This window comes from Phacochoerus africanus, chromosome 14 (genome assembly GCF_016906955.1).
Source record: "Phacochoerus africanus isolate WHEZ1 chromosome 14, ROS_Pafr_v1, whole genome shotgun sequence".
NCBI classification, from domain to species: domain Eukaryota; kingdom Metazoa; phylum Chordata; class Mammalia; order Artiodactyla; family Suidae; genus Phacochoerus; species Phacochoerus africanus.
In genome coordinates this window covers 52,324,640-52,340,981 of record NC_062557.1, presented here as the reverse complement: position 1 = coordinate 52,340,981, position 16,342 = coordinate 52,324,640, and the positions used below count along the sequence as shown (strand labels likewise).

General features: G+C 51.8%; 2 protein-coding genes across 3 annotated transcripts; one reads left to right on the top strand and one right to left on the bottom strand.

Annotated features, from left to right (window-relative positions):
• Positions 1–5,177: 5,177 nt before the first annotated feature.
• Positions 5,178–8,742, bottom strand: SHBG (sex hormone binding globulin). Its single transcript, XM_053743463.1, is given in 9 exon segments — positions 5,178–5,275; positions 5,278–5,310; positions 5,747–5,954; positions 6,585–6,721; positions 6,837–6,996; positions 7,230–7,270; positions 7,273–7,390; positions 8,392–8,489; positions 8,649–8,742. Coding segments are annotated over 9 exon segments (987 nt in total).
• Positions 8,743–10,349: 1,607 nt separating this feature from the next.
• On the top strand, positions 10,350–11,997 carry SAT2 (spermidine/spermine N1-acetyltransferase family member 2). Of its 2 annotated transcripts, XM_047757285.1 has the most exons (6): positions 10,350–10,680; positions 10,851–10,902; positions 11,035–11,118; positions 11,216–11,317; positions 11,459–11,499; positions 11,633–11,997. In XM_047757285.1, exons 1-6 carry the CDS (start codon positions 10,615–10,617, stop codon positions 11,798–11,800), a joined length of 513 nt encoding a protein of 170 aa, XP_047613241.1. In that variant the 5' UTR covers positions 10,350–10,614; the 3' UTR covers positions 11,801–11,997. The 2 variants fall into 2 exon arrangements, with proteins under 2 accessions (XP_047613241.1, XP_047613240.1); XM_047757284.1 differs by having other exon boundaries at positions 11,216–11,499.
• Positions 11,998–16,342: the final 4,345 nt, after the last annotated feature.

Sequence of the window (16,342 nt, the reverse complement as noted above, 5' to 3'; positions counted from 1 at the left end):
AGTGCCTGGGTTTTTGTCTTGAGCGACTGGCCTGAGAACTCTTTCCAGCTAGAGTTACAAACTTTCAGAGCAGGCTTTTGTCTTAGACTTTGCATAGCTCCTCCACCCCCAAGCAACCCACTGAGCTACCGGCTGCTGACCTGGGCTTACACGTGGAATTGGCTCCTTTCACAAGAAACCTCAGGGAAGCAACTTGCCTTTCCCTCCGTCCAACAAGGAGCGTGCAAATGGGCCGGTCTCCATCTGGAGGGATGATACCTGGATCTTACCCTCAACGCACCCAGCTTGGCAAACACAAGCCTGGGGATGGCCTCCAGACTGTTGGTTCACTCTCTGCCCTGTCACCCAGACCCACTTGGAAAAAATAGAACCACCATTTGGAGTGGCTCTGGGGTAAGGCTGAGATGCGTGCTGCTCCCTTCCACGCCTTCTCCTGCAATTGAAGGTCAGCATTGGTGCTCACAGGGAAGTAAGCCGAGGAAGGGATGTGGGGGCAAAGAGCCAGTACAGATCTCCAACCTCTTTCCGGGACCCAGGGCTTCCTCCAGCATCTCTAGAAAGGGGGACGGGGAAAAAGCGCTCCCACACCCCCTCCCATACTCAGGAGCCTGTCGTGAGATTGGTGCCCAGTGATTCCCCTCCCCGCAACCAGCCTAATCCCAGGGACTCAGCTGTTTGGGTTCCCAACCAGATGGGTCTGTATAGGAGTTCCTGTTGTGGCTCAGGGGTAACCAACTTGACTGGTATCCATGAGGACATGGGTTCAATCCCTGGCCTCCCTCAGTGGGTTAAGGATCTGGCATGGCCACGAGCTGCGGAGTAGGTCACAGATGAGGCTCGGATCTGGCACTGCCAAAAAAAAAAAAAAAAAGGGTCTTTATGGGAGTTCCTTGTGGTGCAGCTGGTTAAAGATCCAGTGTTATCATTGCAGCGGCTTGGGTCGCTGCTGTGGCATGGGTTCAATCCCCAGCCTGGAAACCTCCACATGCTGTGAGCAAAAAAAAAAAAAAAAAAATGCATCTTTGCAGAGACAAGAACAAGGAAGGAAGAAAGTGCCAAAACACAGGTATGGGGGGAGGGAAAATGAGGAGCTATTATTTCACAGATACTGAGTTTAATTTTACAGCACGAAGAGTTCTGGAGATGGACGATGGTGATGGTTGTAGGACACTGAAGTTTAATGTCACCAAATGGGATACTTAAAAATGGTTAAGATGGTAAATTTCATTTTATGAGTATTTTAACCACAATTAAAAAAAAAAAAAAAAGGAAAGGAAACACAGAAAAGTCTTCCACTGACCAGACTGAGCCCCACCTCCTCGGTAGGATAGACAAGGTCTCTGACCCCATGGCTCAAGGTGCCTCCCCCACCTGCCCTCATTCCACCATATCAGTCTGGCCCCTGATTCAGCCACATCGCACACCCTTCCTTATTTCCTATGCTGGGCACCAGGCGCAGACTGAGAGTCCAAGAACTATGCACCAGGCTAATGGTATTAAAAAGGGTAACATTTTGGAGTTCCTGTCATGGCGCAGCAGAAATGAATCCAACTAGGAACCATGGGGTCTCAGGTTCGATCCCTGGCCTTGCTCAGTGGGTTAAGGATCCGACATTGCCGTGGGCTGTCGTGTAGCTCGCAGACTGGGCTTGGATATGATATGTTGCTGTGGCCGGGGCGTAGGCCGGCAGCTGTAGCTGGGATTAGACCCCTGGCCTGGGAACCGCCATATGCCGCAGGTGCGGCCCTAAAAAGAAAAAGAGAAAAAAAAGGGCAACATTTCTCATTTATGGAGCACTTTCCACATGCCACGCACAGTGCTCAGCATCTGACCTACAATGAATTCACCAACTCTCCCAACAACCCTGAGTGGAGTAACTGGCCCATTTTGTAGATGGAGAAGCTGAAAGTTAAAGAGGTTCAGCCATCGGTTCAAGGTCCTGGCACATCATAGAAATTCCTATTAAAGCATCTTACATGTCTAGTTCTCTCCCCAGATCCCAGCCCTCCAGGGCCAGGACCAAATCTTTTTTTTTTTTTTTTTGTCTTTTTGCTATTTCTTGGGCTGCTCCCGCGGCATATGGAGGTTCCCAGGCTAGGGGTCCAATCGGAGCTGTAGCCACCGGCCTACGCCAGAGCCACAGCAACGCGGGATCCGAGCCGCATCTGCAAACTACACCACAGCTCACGGCAACACCAGATCGTTAACCCACTGAGCAGGGACCAAACCCGCAACCTCATGGTTCCTAGTCGGATTCGTTAACCACTGCGCCACGACGGGAACTCCAGGACCAAATCTTATTCATCTTTGGAGACTCTGTGGACTCCCTAACACAGGCCTTGGCATACTCTCAGGAGCCAATTAATGTTAGCTGAAAGAAAGGGAGAGAGAGGGGGGGAGTTCCCGTCGTGGCGCAACAGAAACGAATCCAACCAGGAACCATGAGGTTGCAGGTTCGATCCCTGACCTCGCTCAGTGGGTTAAGGATCTGGCACTGCTGTGAACTGTGGTGTAGTTGGAAGACGTGACTCAGATCCTGGGTTGCTATGGCTGTGGTGTAGGCCAGAAGCTGTAACTACGATTCTACCCCTAGCCTGAGAACCTCCATATGCCGTGGGTGTGGCCCTAAAAAGAAAAAAAAAGAAGAAGAAGAAGAAAAAAGAGAGAGGAGGGAAGGAAGAAGGGAAGGGAAAGCAGAGGAGGAATAAATGGTATGCTGCCAAGCTCCAGAAAGGTTTTCAGGGGTGTGGGAGAGGCAAGGGACACTGGGTTGGCATTGTAGGTGCCCTTGGCGAGGGCCTGGCAGAGTCTGTGTCAAAGCAGAGTCAGTCTTAATGAAAGAGTGTAGACAGCTCTGGATGGTAATCTGGATGGTAATCAGGAATCTTGGAATCTAGGGCAAGCTGGAGAGAAAGAGAGGCTGGGGGCACAGTGTCCCAGACAGGATGGGGCGGAAGCAGGAAAGAAAACTAGCCCTTGGGAGATTCCTCGGGGACACAAGGCCAGGAAGCTGCCACTCAGAACAACCCCCTTGGGGGAGACGCAGGTGTGTTCAGGCCCTTTCAGCTCTCCCCACTGGCTCGCTTGCGGCCAAGGCCCGCGCAAGACTTGGGTTTTTGGGATTTTGTGTGTTTCATTATTCACGTCTCTGCTCCAGTGATTGCCTCCAGCAAGCTGCCCCTCTCCCTCCCCTCCCGCCCTTGATCTACTGCAGGATTTGACTTCCTTTGTAGAAATAACCACTATCAGAAATGACCTTGCTTGGGGGGGGGGGCGCATCCACGGCATGCAGAGGTTCCCGGCCAGGGACTGAACCCACGCCACAGCAATGACCTGAGCCACAACTCTGATAATGCCGGATCCTTGACCTGCTAAGCCACCAGGGAAGTCCTTGCTTATTCATTTTTGTTCACGGGCTGTCTGGCTGTCCCTCCCTTACACTGTGAGCTTCATAAGGGCAGGGATTGTGTTTCTCCTCTTCCCCAGTGGGTTCTCAGTGTCTAGAACAGTGCCTGGTACACAGGAGGTGCTCAGTCACCATCAGGTGAATGGACAGATCCAAGGGGCCCAGGAAGACCCTGAACACTGCCCAGGGACTCCAGCTGAATTTGAGCTCCCCAACCCTGCTGCAGACTCTCCTACAGAACACTTTGACTGGACGGAGGCAGCTGGAGACCCTGTAAACTTGAGATTGGCAGGGTCCGAGGAGGGGCCTAGGATTGGTGTCTTCCAACCCCAAGATTCTCTAAGATGCCTCCCTACCCTGGAGTCATTTAGGGCCTTGCTGCTCCTTGCAGAAGGGGGACGGCAGGTCGGATGAGTAACACCCTGTTGCCTGGGTTACTGGTAGCAAAATCCTTATAACCTGGGACACTGGGATCCCCATGGGGTCTGGAGATGGGGGATGGGTTAACAGTTCTTAAGGGGGATGGGGACTGAGAGGTAGGGTCCCAGAGGGCTGGGGTCCCTGAGCTCCCCAGGGGCCTGGGAGCTTTGGGCTAGGCTATAAGGATTTCCAAGAGGGCTGAAGTCTGGGAGCTGGGGACTTGGGTATGAGGTTTCCTAGAGAGCTGTGGGTTGAGGCAGGAGGGTGCCCCAGGGAGGAGCTGGGGCTCCACGATTCTCCTGAGGGCTGGGTCCCCATATATTCTTTGAGGACAGAGATATTCCTGAATCCCTCTGTTCTTTCCAGCTGGGACCAGCACAAGCCAGTTCTTGTTTAATGGAATAAAGGCAAATTCGTTCGGGAAAGCAGCAGGTGGACCAAGGCTAGGAGGGATAAGGCAGCTTGCGTGCCCTCTGCACTCCCCTCTTTTTCTTTCTCCCTGCTGCCTCCGACCCTTTCCCCAGAACCCCTACCCCCATCTCTCTACGACCCACTCATGCCCCCTGCTGCTACTTTCTTGGACAACAGTGGCCAGTCTAAAGGATAAGGAGTTCCCGTCACGGCTCAACAGTAACAAACCTGACTAGTATCCATAAGCATGCAGGTTCGATCCCTGGCCTTGCTCCGTGGGTTAAGGATCCGAGTTGCCGTGAGTTGTGGTGTAGGTGACAGACACGGCTCAGTTCCCGCATTGCTGTGGCTGTGAGGTAGGCTGGCCGCTACAGCTCCAATTCGACCCCTAGCCTGGGAACCTCCATATGCTGCAGGTGCAGCCCTAAAAAGACAAAAAATAATAATGAAATAAAGGACAAGAAAATCCCATCGCTGCTCTTCCGGACCCCTGATTTATGAACAGCTTCAAAGGGACAAAACTGAAGTCCCAAGGCAGTAGCTGCTGGGAAAGGAGGTGAGCTCCTGGCTCCCAGGAAGTGACCTGTACCAAGGGTATGAGTGTCTGTGGGTGCTTTGCTAGAATCCCAACCTAAGATGTCACCACTTCCTCAGGAAGCCCTCCTTGAGCCCAGCCTAGGTCAAGGCTGCTGGCCGCCAAGCGTTCGCCTTTCCCTGACTGCTCCCTTTCGGGGCTAATCAGAGTTTCCACTCATCCACCCACTCCTTAGTTTTTGATGGCTGTCTGCCTCCCCCAGGGGACCTTGAGCACAGAAAGGGCAGGATCCAGGGTTGGTTTCACTCGTCAGTACGACCCAGTGCCCAGCACAACGCCTGGCATATTACAGATGCAGAGTAAATATCAGTTGAATAAATGAATGAGTGACATTCTAAGGGGGCTTTAATGGGTGTTGTCAGTGCCATTGCCTGGGCTCTGAGGACAGCTGTGAGCCTGGATGTCCTAGCTTCTGCTCAGAGCCCGGTCCATGTCCAGCTCTGGCCATCCAAGCAAAAGGAGGCGGAAGAGGCCTCTCCTAGAGGGAGGTAGCATGGAGGGGACATTAGGGTGGCCTGGATCCAGAAGCTCCCTCCCGCTTTTCCAGTTGGAGCTACAGCTGCCGACCTACGCCACAGCCACAGCAACACAGGATCTGAGCTGTGTCTGTGACCTACACCACAGCTCACAGCAACACCGGATCCTCAACCCACTGAGCAAGGCCAGAGATTGAACCTGCAACCTCATGGTACCTGGTTGGATTTGTTTCCGCTGTACCACCATGGGAACTCCCTCCAACCTCAATTTTTGAACGCACTTCCTCCCCCTGCCCCTTTATCCTCTCCCTTTTCATGGCCTTCTCCTCTTCCCTCCCAGAGTTTCCTTCCCCTAAAAATGTGCCCCTCCCCAGCTTCTCCCCCACGCCTTTGCTGTTTCCAGTGGTGTGCTGAAAAGCTTGGGTAATGCTCTCTTACCTGGCAAAGCCCCCAGGAACAGCCGCCCCTGTGGCTGGGCCCAGAGGTTAAGGAGGGAGCCACCGCCTGCAGGAGGCAGATCAAGGATCTCCTTCTTTGGCCCCTGGCTCTAAACCACAATGAACACAGTCTGCTTCAGCTGAAGGGGGAATCCCAAGATCACAGGCAGATCCAGCCCCGGCTCCAACCCAGAAGACAGCACCACCTTCTGCGGAGTGTGTGGGAGGGGACGTAAGAGGCAGAGAAAAGAGTGAACTGCAGGGAGTTCCCTTCGTGGCTCAGTGGTTAATGAACCCGACTAGGATCTATGAGGACGCAGCTTCGATCCCTGGCCTTGCACTGCGGTGAACTGTGCAGATACGGTTCGGATCCAGCGTTGCTGGAGCTGTGGCATTGCTGGGACTGCGGTGTAAGCCGGCAGCTGTAGCTCTGATGTGACTCCTCCCCTGGGAACTTTCATATGCTGCAAGTGCGGCCCTAAAAAGCAAAAAAAAAAAAAAAGAAAGAAAGAAAAAGAAAAGAAAAGAACTGTACCTGCTCCTTGTGGCCCAGCTCTGGCTCCCTTAAGTCTGCCTCTTTGCCATGGGGTCCATCTACTGGCCATTCCACCACCTTGATCCTGCCTCAATGCTCTTGGCTTGGCCTTCTATGAAACTACAGCCACCCCAAGCAAATATACAGTCCAAGGAAAAGCCTTTTGCTTGCCAAGGGTAGCTTTTATACGGGTCTCCCCCCACCCCACCCTTAAGCCTTCCTAATATTGACATACATTTTGGACCCCCCTTTGATCCCCGCTGCTCCCGGGCTCCACTGAATACAGGAAAATCCCCCCTCTTACTTGATCTTGGAGGTGGAGGTGGAGCCAAGAAGGGTTTTCTGGGGTCCCAAGGGCAAGGAGGTGGCCTGAGCCTGCTGCTAGCTGGAGTCCCAGGTCCAAGGAGAAGGCCCAGGGTTCTACATGAGGCTGGGGGATGCCTTGGGGGAAGAAATGACCCTCCTGAGGTCTCAAAGCCGGGGATGCATGGAGGGAAGGGGTTACCGGTAGAGGGAAAAGGACACAACAGACCACGGAGGGAAAAATAGCCTTGACCGTGGAGACTGAATTCCGCACCAGTGCGTGGAGGGAAGGATATCCCAGGTTGAGACTCCACAGCACAGCTTCTGAGACTCGTGGGGACAGATGCTGAGGTCTGGGCCTGTTGGTCCAGCCAGTTATTCCGGCACACGCAGCCATCCAGGGCAGGGACCAGCTGGAGCCCATGGGGGGAAGGGAAGATGCGGGGGATGTTGGAATCCGGATCTCTGAGCCCCAGTCCCGGCCTCCCCACCCTGTTTGTTCCCTCCAAGACATAAGTATTCGGCCCTCCAGGTAGCTCTCACCCCATCCATCTCCTTGGAGTGTGGACTTGGAGCCCCCATGGCCACCCAGCCAGCAGTGCTTTACCAGCTTTGGTCATGGTTCCTGCCCCTGTGGTGCAGTTACCAGCAACCGGAGATTGGAGTCAGGGAAGAGCAGCCCCCCAGCGCCATCGTCAGCATGGGCTGGGGTTTGTTAGCGAGTGGCCCGGAGACCTGTCTCAGATGTGGCACCTGCTCCCCATCCACCCCCGGAAGCACGGAATCCCCGTGGATCTTCTCTTCCACCTGCAGGAAGAACAGGAGAAGAATCAGAGCCCCCTGGGGCCTCCCTCCACGGCTTTCTTCAGAGACAGCCTAGTATGGCAGAAGGAACACGTACTTGAAGAGTCAGCTGGGGGAGTTCCCATCATGGCTCAGTGATTAACGAATCCGACTAGGAACCATGATGTTGCGAGTTCGATCCCTGACCTTGCTCAGCAGGTTAAGGATCCAGCATTGCTGTGAGCTGTGGTGCAGGTTGCAGACTCGGCTCGAATCAGGCGTTGGTGTGGCTGTGACATAGGCCAGTGGCTTCAGCTCCGATGAGACCCCTAGCCTGGGAACCTCCATATGCCATGGGTGCAGCCCTAGAAGGAAAAAAAGACCAAAAAAACCCACACAAAAACAAAACTGAAACAGACTCACAGACATAGAAAACAAACTTATGGTTACCAAAGAGGAAAGGGGGGAGGGCTAAATTGGGAGTTTGGGACTAACAGATACACACTACTACACATAAAATAGATAAACAACAAAGTCCTACAGTGTAGCTCAGAAAGCTATATCCAGGATCTTGTAATAAACTATAATGGGAAAGAATCTGGAAAAGAATATATACATATAAAACTGAGACACTTGACTGTATACCAGAAAATACCACAACATTGTTAATCAACCCTACGTCAATTAAAAGAAAAGAGGAGGAGTTCCCGTCGTGGCTCAGTGGTTAGCGAATCCGACTAGGAACCATGAGGTCACGGGTTCGATCCCTGGCCTTGCTCAGTGGGTTAAAGACCCGGCGTTGCCGTGAGCCGTGGTGTAGGTTGCAGACGCGGCTCGGATCCCGCGTTGCTGTGGCTCTGGTGTAGGCCGGTGGCTACAGCTCCGATTTGACCCCTAGCCTGGGAACCTCCATATGCCGTGGGAGCGGCCCAAGAAATGGCAAAAAGACGAAAAAAAAAAAAAGAAAAGAGCAGCTGATGGAGAGAGGGTGAGGTCAGAGGACTAGGTCAAGGAACGAGGTCAACCCCATCCTTTGTGATCTTGGTGAGGCTAAAGGTCCTGATGGTGACAGGCTCTTGTCCACGGCCATTGCGAGGCACAGAGCAGGAGGGTCCTGAGGCCTCTGTCAGAGACAAAAATTATTAAGTTGAAATAAGGACATGCCAGAGACAGATGGAGGGAGCGAGGGAGGGAGCGAGGCACTGCTCCAAGGCAGGAGGAGGACAGGAAGAAGAGTGCAGGGCTGAGCCCCTCTCCGCCCAGCACCTGATCAGGAGATCACGTCTCAGGGCCTGTTCTTTGTGGCTGGGAGGTGGCAGTGGTGGCAGCAGCAGCAGCAGCCCACGCCATGCAGCCCGAGGCCCTCTGCTCTCCATAATCAACCTCGGCCTTCTCTGTGCCTCCGACAACTCTGGGGAGAATGCGTGGAGGCAGGCAGCCCTGGCACATGGTTGGGGAAGGGTTAAAGGTTGCTGGCGGTGGGGAGAAGGCGGGGAGACAGGGCCCCTGCCCCTCCTGCCCCTCTGAGGACCACCCTCCCACACTGCAGAGAAATTGAAGAGCTGGAAGAGGACACCTACTTCCCCTCTCCCTCTAGAGCCTGACCCGGGTCCTCCAAGCCTTCCACCCACCTGCGGAGGCTGCCTTGACAACCATGAGCTCTAAAAGCAGTCCTGCCTGGCTCCCCAAGTAGCATCCTCCGTGAGGTCTACAGCTGAGACATGGAACCTCAAATACTAGCTGGGTGACTGTGGGCAAGTCACCCCACTGTCATGCTTCAGTGTCCTCCTCTGTGAAACGTGAAAAATAATACTTTATGGGGTTACTGCGAACGAGGATGAATGGAGATAATGCAGGCACAGCGCCTGGTATCTGCTCTGAGCTCCTTCCTCAATATTCTCACAAGCTCTGAGGTTTGCCTCATAGGGAGGTATTGTCTTTGTATCCACTGACTGATTCAGTGGATACTGAGAGACTCCCCCCACCAGGCCCCCACCCCCCCATTATCTTCCCTTATCAGTTTCCTACAAGGCCTAACCATTTACCACCAGAAATTCATCACCCTCTCCCTGATCCATTTTATTTTATTATTTTACCTTTTTTTTTGTCTTTTCTAGGGCCACTTCCGCGGCATATGTAGGTTCCCAGGCTAGGCGTCAAATCGGAGTTGTAGCCCCTGGCCTATGCCACAGCCACAGCAATGGGGGATCCGAGCCGCGTCTGCAACCTACACCACAACTCACGGCAACGCTGGACCCTCAACCCACTGAGCGAGGCCAGGGATCAAACCCGCAACCTCATGGTTCCTAGTCAGATTTGTTAACCACTGAGCCACGACGGGAACTCCTATTATTTTATTCTTAAAAAAATTTGTTTGGGAGTTTCCGTTGTGGCTCAGTGGTTAACGAATCCAACTAGGAACCATGAGGTTGCGGGTTCGATCCCTGGCTTCGTTCAGTGGGTTAAGGATCAGCATTGCTGTGAGCTGTGGTGTAGGTTGAAGACATGGCTTGGATCCTGCATTGCTGTGGCTGTGGTACAGGCTGGCAGCTACAGCTCTGATTTGACCCCTGACCTGGGAACCTCCATATGCCACGGGTGCGGCCCTAAAAAGCAAAATGAATAAGTAAATAAATAAAAATAAATTACAGTTTATTTTTCAATGTCCCTGGCATATTTTAAAATACAAATGCTCCTAAGAGAAGTAACACTTTGAGCCAGAAGGAGGTTTGGGGCTCGTCTCAGGTGGGTGGGCTGGAATGGGTGAGTTTGAGTGAGATTCTGCACACTTCAGTTAAAGAAGGTGTCTTTTGAGCCGTGGGCTTTCTCTCTCCGGTGGAGCCTGGAACACCCAAAAAACCGCGAAGAAGCCTCGGCCGTCCAGCCTTGACCCCTGCCCAGAGGCGCGGTCACGAGACCTGGTCAAGGGGGCTGGGCTGGGGTGGGCGGGGACATGCCTTCTCTGCAAGCTGATTGGCTGATAGGTGCGCGCCTGCCCCTGCCGAATTTAGAGGCTACCAAGCAGTGAAGACCCCTCGCCTGGTCGCTGTCTCTCCCCCCGCGGTAGCCGGAATTGGACTTCGGCTTTCCAGCCTGCGGCTCCTTCACCACCTCGCTTCCCACCCGTGCCCCCGGCTTCCCGGGATCCGAATTTGTAGGCCTCTTAAAGGGTCCCAGTTGCTCTTCGCCCGGTGCTCCAGAGTGGAAGTGGGGGTCCTGGACTTTGGTCCCAGACGTTGAGGATCGGAATGGCTTCCGTGCTCATCCGAGAGGCCAAGGAAGGAGACTGTGGAAATATCCTGAGGATGATTCGGGTGAAAGATGCGGGCCGGAAACCAGAGTCCCAGAGGGGGTCAGAGCGGCGCGGCGGCAGTGGGGCGGGAAGGAGAAGGTGGGAGCAGAGGGAGAAGGGCTCCCTGGGGTCCTGCTCGGGGAGCAGGGAGGCCCTCCTGCCTTAATCTTGTCTCTGCCCCCCACGCCATAGGAACTCGCTGAGTACGAGAAACTGTCCGACCAGGTGAAGATCAATGAAGAAGGTAGGGGCCCAACACCTGGCTCCTGCTGGAGGAGCCTGGGGAGGGAGTGAGGGATGAGTTCAGGCAGTAGCTCCAGGCTGGGCACACATCCAGGCCTTCTCTCTCTCTTTGTCGCAACTCCCATCCCTGCAGCCCTGAGAGCAGACGGCTTCGGAGAGAATCCTTTCTTTCACTGTTTGGTAGCAGAGATTCTTCCTGCCCCTGGGGAGCCACAGGGTAAGAACATTCCGACCTCAGAGGGGCCCCCTGCAGTCAGCCTCAAAGGTCGCTCCCCCAGGCGCCCAGTCACCTGCCCTTCTTTTTTCTCTCTCAGGGCCTTGCATGGTGGGCTATGGGCTGTACTACTTCATCTATAGCACATGGACCGGACGGAATATTTATCTGGAAGACATCTACGTGAAGCCAGAATATCGGGGTACTGGGCAAGACTGGGGTGGGAAGAAATCATCACCCCATAGACCACCCCATCTTTTGCCCCTTAATTGTAGCCTGTGGTCTTTTCTGATCCCCTTCAACTCAGACAATCCCTCTTTTTGCTTTTTTCTCCCTACATCAGGTCAGGGGATTGGTTCCAAAATAATCAAAAAAGTGGCTGAGGTGAGGAGAGGGGTGGGGCTACAAGCTGGGCCCTGGCAAAGCCAAGCCAGATGGGAGGCACCTGGGTTGAATGGCAGGTGAGAAGGCCTTTTCCTTTTTGACCCCCGGAAAGTGAGCGATTCTTCTCCCATAGGTGGCCCTGGATAACGGCTGCTCCCAGTTCCGCCTGGCAGTCCTGGACTGGAACAAGAGGGCCGTGGACTTGTACAAGGCCCTAGGAGCCCGAGATCTGACGGAAGCGGAAGGCTGGCATTCCTTTCGCTTCGAGGGAGAGGCAATGAGGGAGTTGGCAGGAAAGTGACATTATCCCTTGGGGATCACTCTTTTGGCTTCTCCATCCCCTCCAGCTCAAGCACTCCTCAGAGACTGTCTCTACGGACCAAGGCCTCCCTGAAGGAAGGAGGATTGGTGGTGAATAGTCCCAAAGGGAAGAGGCAGAAGTGAGGAAGAGGCCTTGCCACCCCCTTGTTCAGGGTGAAAAATAAATGAGAATCTCTATGTGCCGATGTGGTGTTGGGGAGAGGAGTTGAGGACGCAGTAAGCATCGGCTACTTTAAGATCCTTTCTCAGTGTTCTGCCTAGTGGCCCTTGCTCCTGGGGGTAATAGGGGGCCTAAGATGACTTTGACCCTCAGTGGACCAGAGTATTGGCTCTGGTCTGTGGCATATAGAGGAAAGGGGAGCAAGGGGTCAGTTTGCACACTGGGTGTGTTGGTCATGTTTGGGACCCAGACAAAGGCCTTCGGTGTTGGGACCCTGCTGTGCGGAATCCAAGACAGAGCCCCGCCCACTGACCTAACAGATGGAACAGGCTGCCACCTGGTGGCGGCATTTTCAGGGGCACCAGGAAAGAATGTTTGCCCCAACTTAAAAAATTAACTCAGTTAGCTAGTGCTTTTTCTTTTTCAAAAGTCACAAAGCCTTTACTTTCAGTTCAGCAAAGCTGGAACAACCTTAAGGACCCATGGAGATGGGAAGGTACACAGATTAATTTCCCACTTTCGTAATATTTTATTGCACAAGCATATATAACTTCTAGGTTTGTTATCGACAAGTTTGAACAGACATTTAAAAATAGAATCTTGGAGTTCCCGTGGTAGCTCAGTGGTTAACAAAACCAACAAGGAACCATGAGGTTGCAGCTTCGATCCCTGGCCTTGCTTAGTGGGTTAAGGATCCAGCATTGCTGTGAGCTGTGGTGTAGGTCGCAGACGCAGCTGGGATCCCATGTTGCTGTGGCTGTGGTGCAGGCCGGCGGCTACAGCTCCCACTAGACCCCTCGCCTGGGAACCTCCATATGCCGTGGATTCAGCCCTAGAAAAGAAAAAAAAAAAAAAAGAATCTGGAATAGAATTCCCTGGTGATCTAGTGGTTAGGATTCACCACTTTCACCTCTGTGGCCTGGGTTCAATTCCTGAGCTGGGAACTGAGATCCCACATTAAGCTGCTGCATGCTGCAGCCAAGAAAATAAGAAATAAAAATAAAGTAAATCCCCCCCCCCCCAAAAAAAAGGGAGTTCCCGTCGTGGCGCAGTGGTTAACGAATCCGACTAGGAACCATGAGGTTTCGGGTTCGGTCCCTGCCCTTGCTCAGTGGGTTAACGATCCGGCTTTGCCGTGAGCTGTGGTGTAGGTTGCAGACGCGGCTCGGATCCCGAGTTGCTGTGGCTCTGGTGTAGGCCGGTGGCTACAGCTCCGATTGGACCCCTAGCCTGGGAACCTCCATATGCCGAGGGAGTGGCCCAAGAAATAGCAAAAAGACAAAAATAAATAAATAAATAAATAAATAAAATAAAGTAAATCCATAGTCTTGTTTACATCACTAGTATTAACTTCTTGGTATTGATTCTTTAGATTTTTTTCAACGTACATGTATACATGTAATGAGTTAAGCATGTGGGAATTTATGAGATGATATTCCTTTGCAGCCTGTTTTTTCATTTAACAATAAATCAGGAGTTTTCGTTGTGGCGCAGTGGAAGTGAATCCAACTGGTAACCATGAGATTGCAGGTTTGATCCCTGGCCTCGCTTAGTGGGTTAAGGATCTTGCTTAGTGTTGCTGTGGCTGTGGTGTAGGCCAGCAGCTACAGCCCTATTTCGACCCCTAGCCTGGGAACCTCCATATGCTGCAGTTATGGGCATAAAAAGACCAAAAAAAAAAAAAAAGATACAGCCAAACAACACTTCAGGGGCCTATATTCTTCCAGTGTGATACCAATTTTTGGCCTTGAAAACCAGATTACTGCAGATGGGTCTTTAGGACAAACTTGAAATAATGAAGCTGGTCAGCCCCTTCCACAGATGGGAGCCAGGAGAATCCAGTGTCGCGGCCTTGGCTCATCTCAGTCTAGCAGGGATTAATATCTTAAACATGAACAAATTATCTAGCAATGGCACTTTTTATTTTTATTTTTTATTTTTTTGTCTTTCTAGGGCCACACCCATGCATAATGCCACAGCTCATGGCAATGCCAGATCCTTAACCCACTGAGTGAGGCCAGGGATCAAACCCGCAACCTCATGGTTCCTAGTTGGATTTGTTTCCACTGCGCCACAATAGGAACTCTAGCACCTCCATTGATGGCACTTTTTATTTATTTATTTATTTATTTATTGGTCTTTTTTTGCCTTTTCTAGGGCTGCTCCCACGGCATATGGAGGTTCCCAGGCTAGGGGTCTAATCGGCCTACGCCAGAGCTATAGCAACATGGGATCCGAGCTGCGTCTGTGACCCACACCACAGCTCACGGCAACACCGGATCCTTACCCCACTGAGCAAGGCCAGGGATCGAACCCAAAACCTCATGGTTCCTAGTCAGATTTGTTAACCACTGTGCCACGACAGGAACTCCTCGATGGCACTTTTTAAACTGAAATGTTAATGCAGAATGGATGACATCTGGAAGGATGTCCAAACAAGCTGAGAGTAGTTGCTTCCAGGGAGAGGAGCTGGGTGTCCAGGACACAGAAGGAAGGGGACCACTTTTCCCATATACCACTTTGGACCTTCTGAATTTTGTGCCTTACCCATGTAGTACTTCTTCAGAAAAATGAATAAATAAAACTTAAAACATTAATGCAGAAGAAAAAGACTATAGAAGTCTCTGGTGGCACAGTGGGTTAAGGATCCAGCATTGGCACTATTGTGGCTTGGGTCTCTGCTGTGGTGCAGGTTCGATCCCTGCCAAGTTTGAACGCCTATGTGCTGTGGGTTCAACCAAAAAAATAAATAAACTAGGAAGTTGATATTTCCAGCATTTATCTTGCTCCCATCCTGTTCTGTCTTTGCTTTTTGGAGCTTACACTGTTTTTGTTATTCACTCACCTTGGCTCAGGTCTTCGCAGTTTTCATAGGATGTCTTTGCGCCTGGCATCAATTCCTTCTGCAGCCACCCCATGGTCTGCCACTCACTCATCACTTCATTCGCCTCCTGTAAGGTGATTCTATTAGATGCCCTGCCTGATTGGTATGGCATGATAAGCATCTGAGTTCTGGCCAGTCCAGGAGCACAGAGTGGAGGGCATTTAGGGTAAGGGCTTTTGAAAGGAAGACTAGAGAGGCAGTTCCCATCGTGGCTCAGTGGTAACGAAGCCGACTAGTATCCACGAGGATGTCGGTTTGATCCCTGGCCTCACTCAGTGGGCTCAGTGGGTTAAGGATCCGGCGTTGCATGAGCCATGGGATAGGTTGCAGATGTGGCTTGGATCCTGACTTGCTGTGGCTGTGGTATAAGCCAGCAGCTGCAGCTCCAATTTGACTCCGAGCTTGGGGATTTCCATATGCCACACATAGGGCCCTAAAAAAGCAAAAACACCTTTTTTTTTTTTTTTTGTCTTTTGTTCTTTTAGGGCCGCACCCGCAGCATATGGAGGTTCCCAGGCTAGAGGTCTAATCAGAGCCGTAGCCACTGGCCTACGCCAGAGAGACAGCAACGTGGGATCCGAGCCTCGTCTGTGACCTACACCACAGCTCAGGGCAATGCCAGATCCTTAACCCACTGAGCAAGGCCAGGGATCGGACCCGCAACCTCGTGGTTCCTAGTCAGAATCGTTAACCACTGAGCCACGACGGGAACTCCAAAAAAAAAATTTTTTTTTGAAGCAAAAAAATAAAATAAAGGAAGAATAGAGAAAATTAAAATCTCTCTCAAGGGAGTTCCCATCATGGCTCAGTGGTTAACGAATCTGACTAGGAACCATGAGGTTGCGAGTTTGATCCCTGGCCTCGATCAGTAGGTTAAGGATCCGGTGTTGCCGTGAGCCGTGGTGTAGGTTGCAGACGTGGCTCGGATCCCACATTGCTGTGGCTGTAGCTACATCTCTGATTAGACCCCTAGCCTAGGAACCTCCATATGCCTCAGGAGCGGCCCTGGAAAAGGCAAAAAGACAAAATAAATAAATAGATAAAATAAAATAAATAATTAAAATATCTCTCAAATCTGTCCACATCCCTAACCCTACTTCCACTATCACCACTCCTTAAAAATTGCCAGAGCCTCCTAACTGATCTCCCAACCTCCTTCTGTAATAACACCACTTCCATAGGGTTATAATTATTTTTTTAATCATAGATGTACATTATTTAAAAAGTCAAAAAAAATTTTTTTTCTTTTTAAGGTCATACTTGTGACATACAGAACTTCCATATGTCCCAGGCCATAGCCACAGCAACAATGGATCTGAACCACATCTGTGACCTATGCTGCAGCTTGTAGCAAGAATGCCCCAATCCTTAACCCACTGAGGGAGGCCGGGGATCAAACCTGCAACCTCATGGTTCCTAGTCAGTCATTTCCACTGCACCATGATGGAAACTCTGATATTGCTAATTCTTGATGTTTT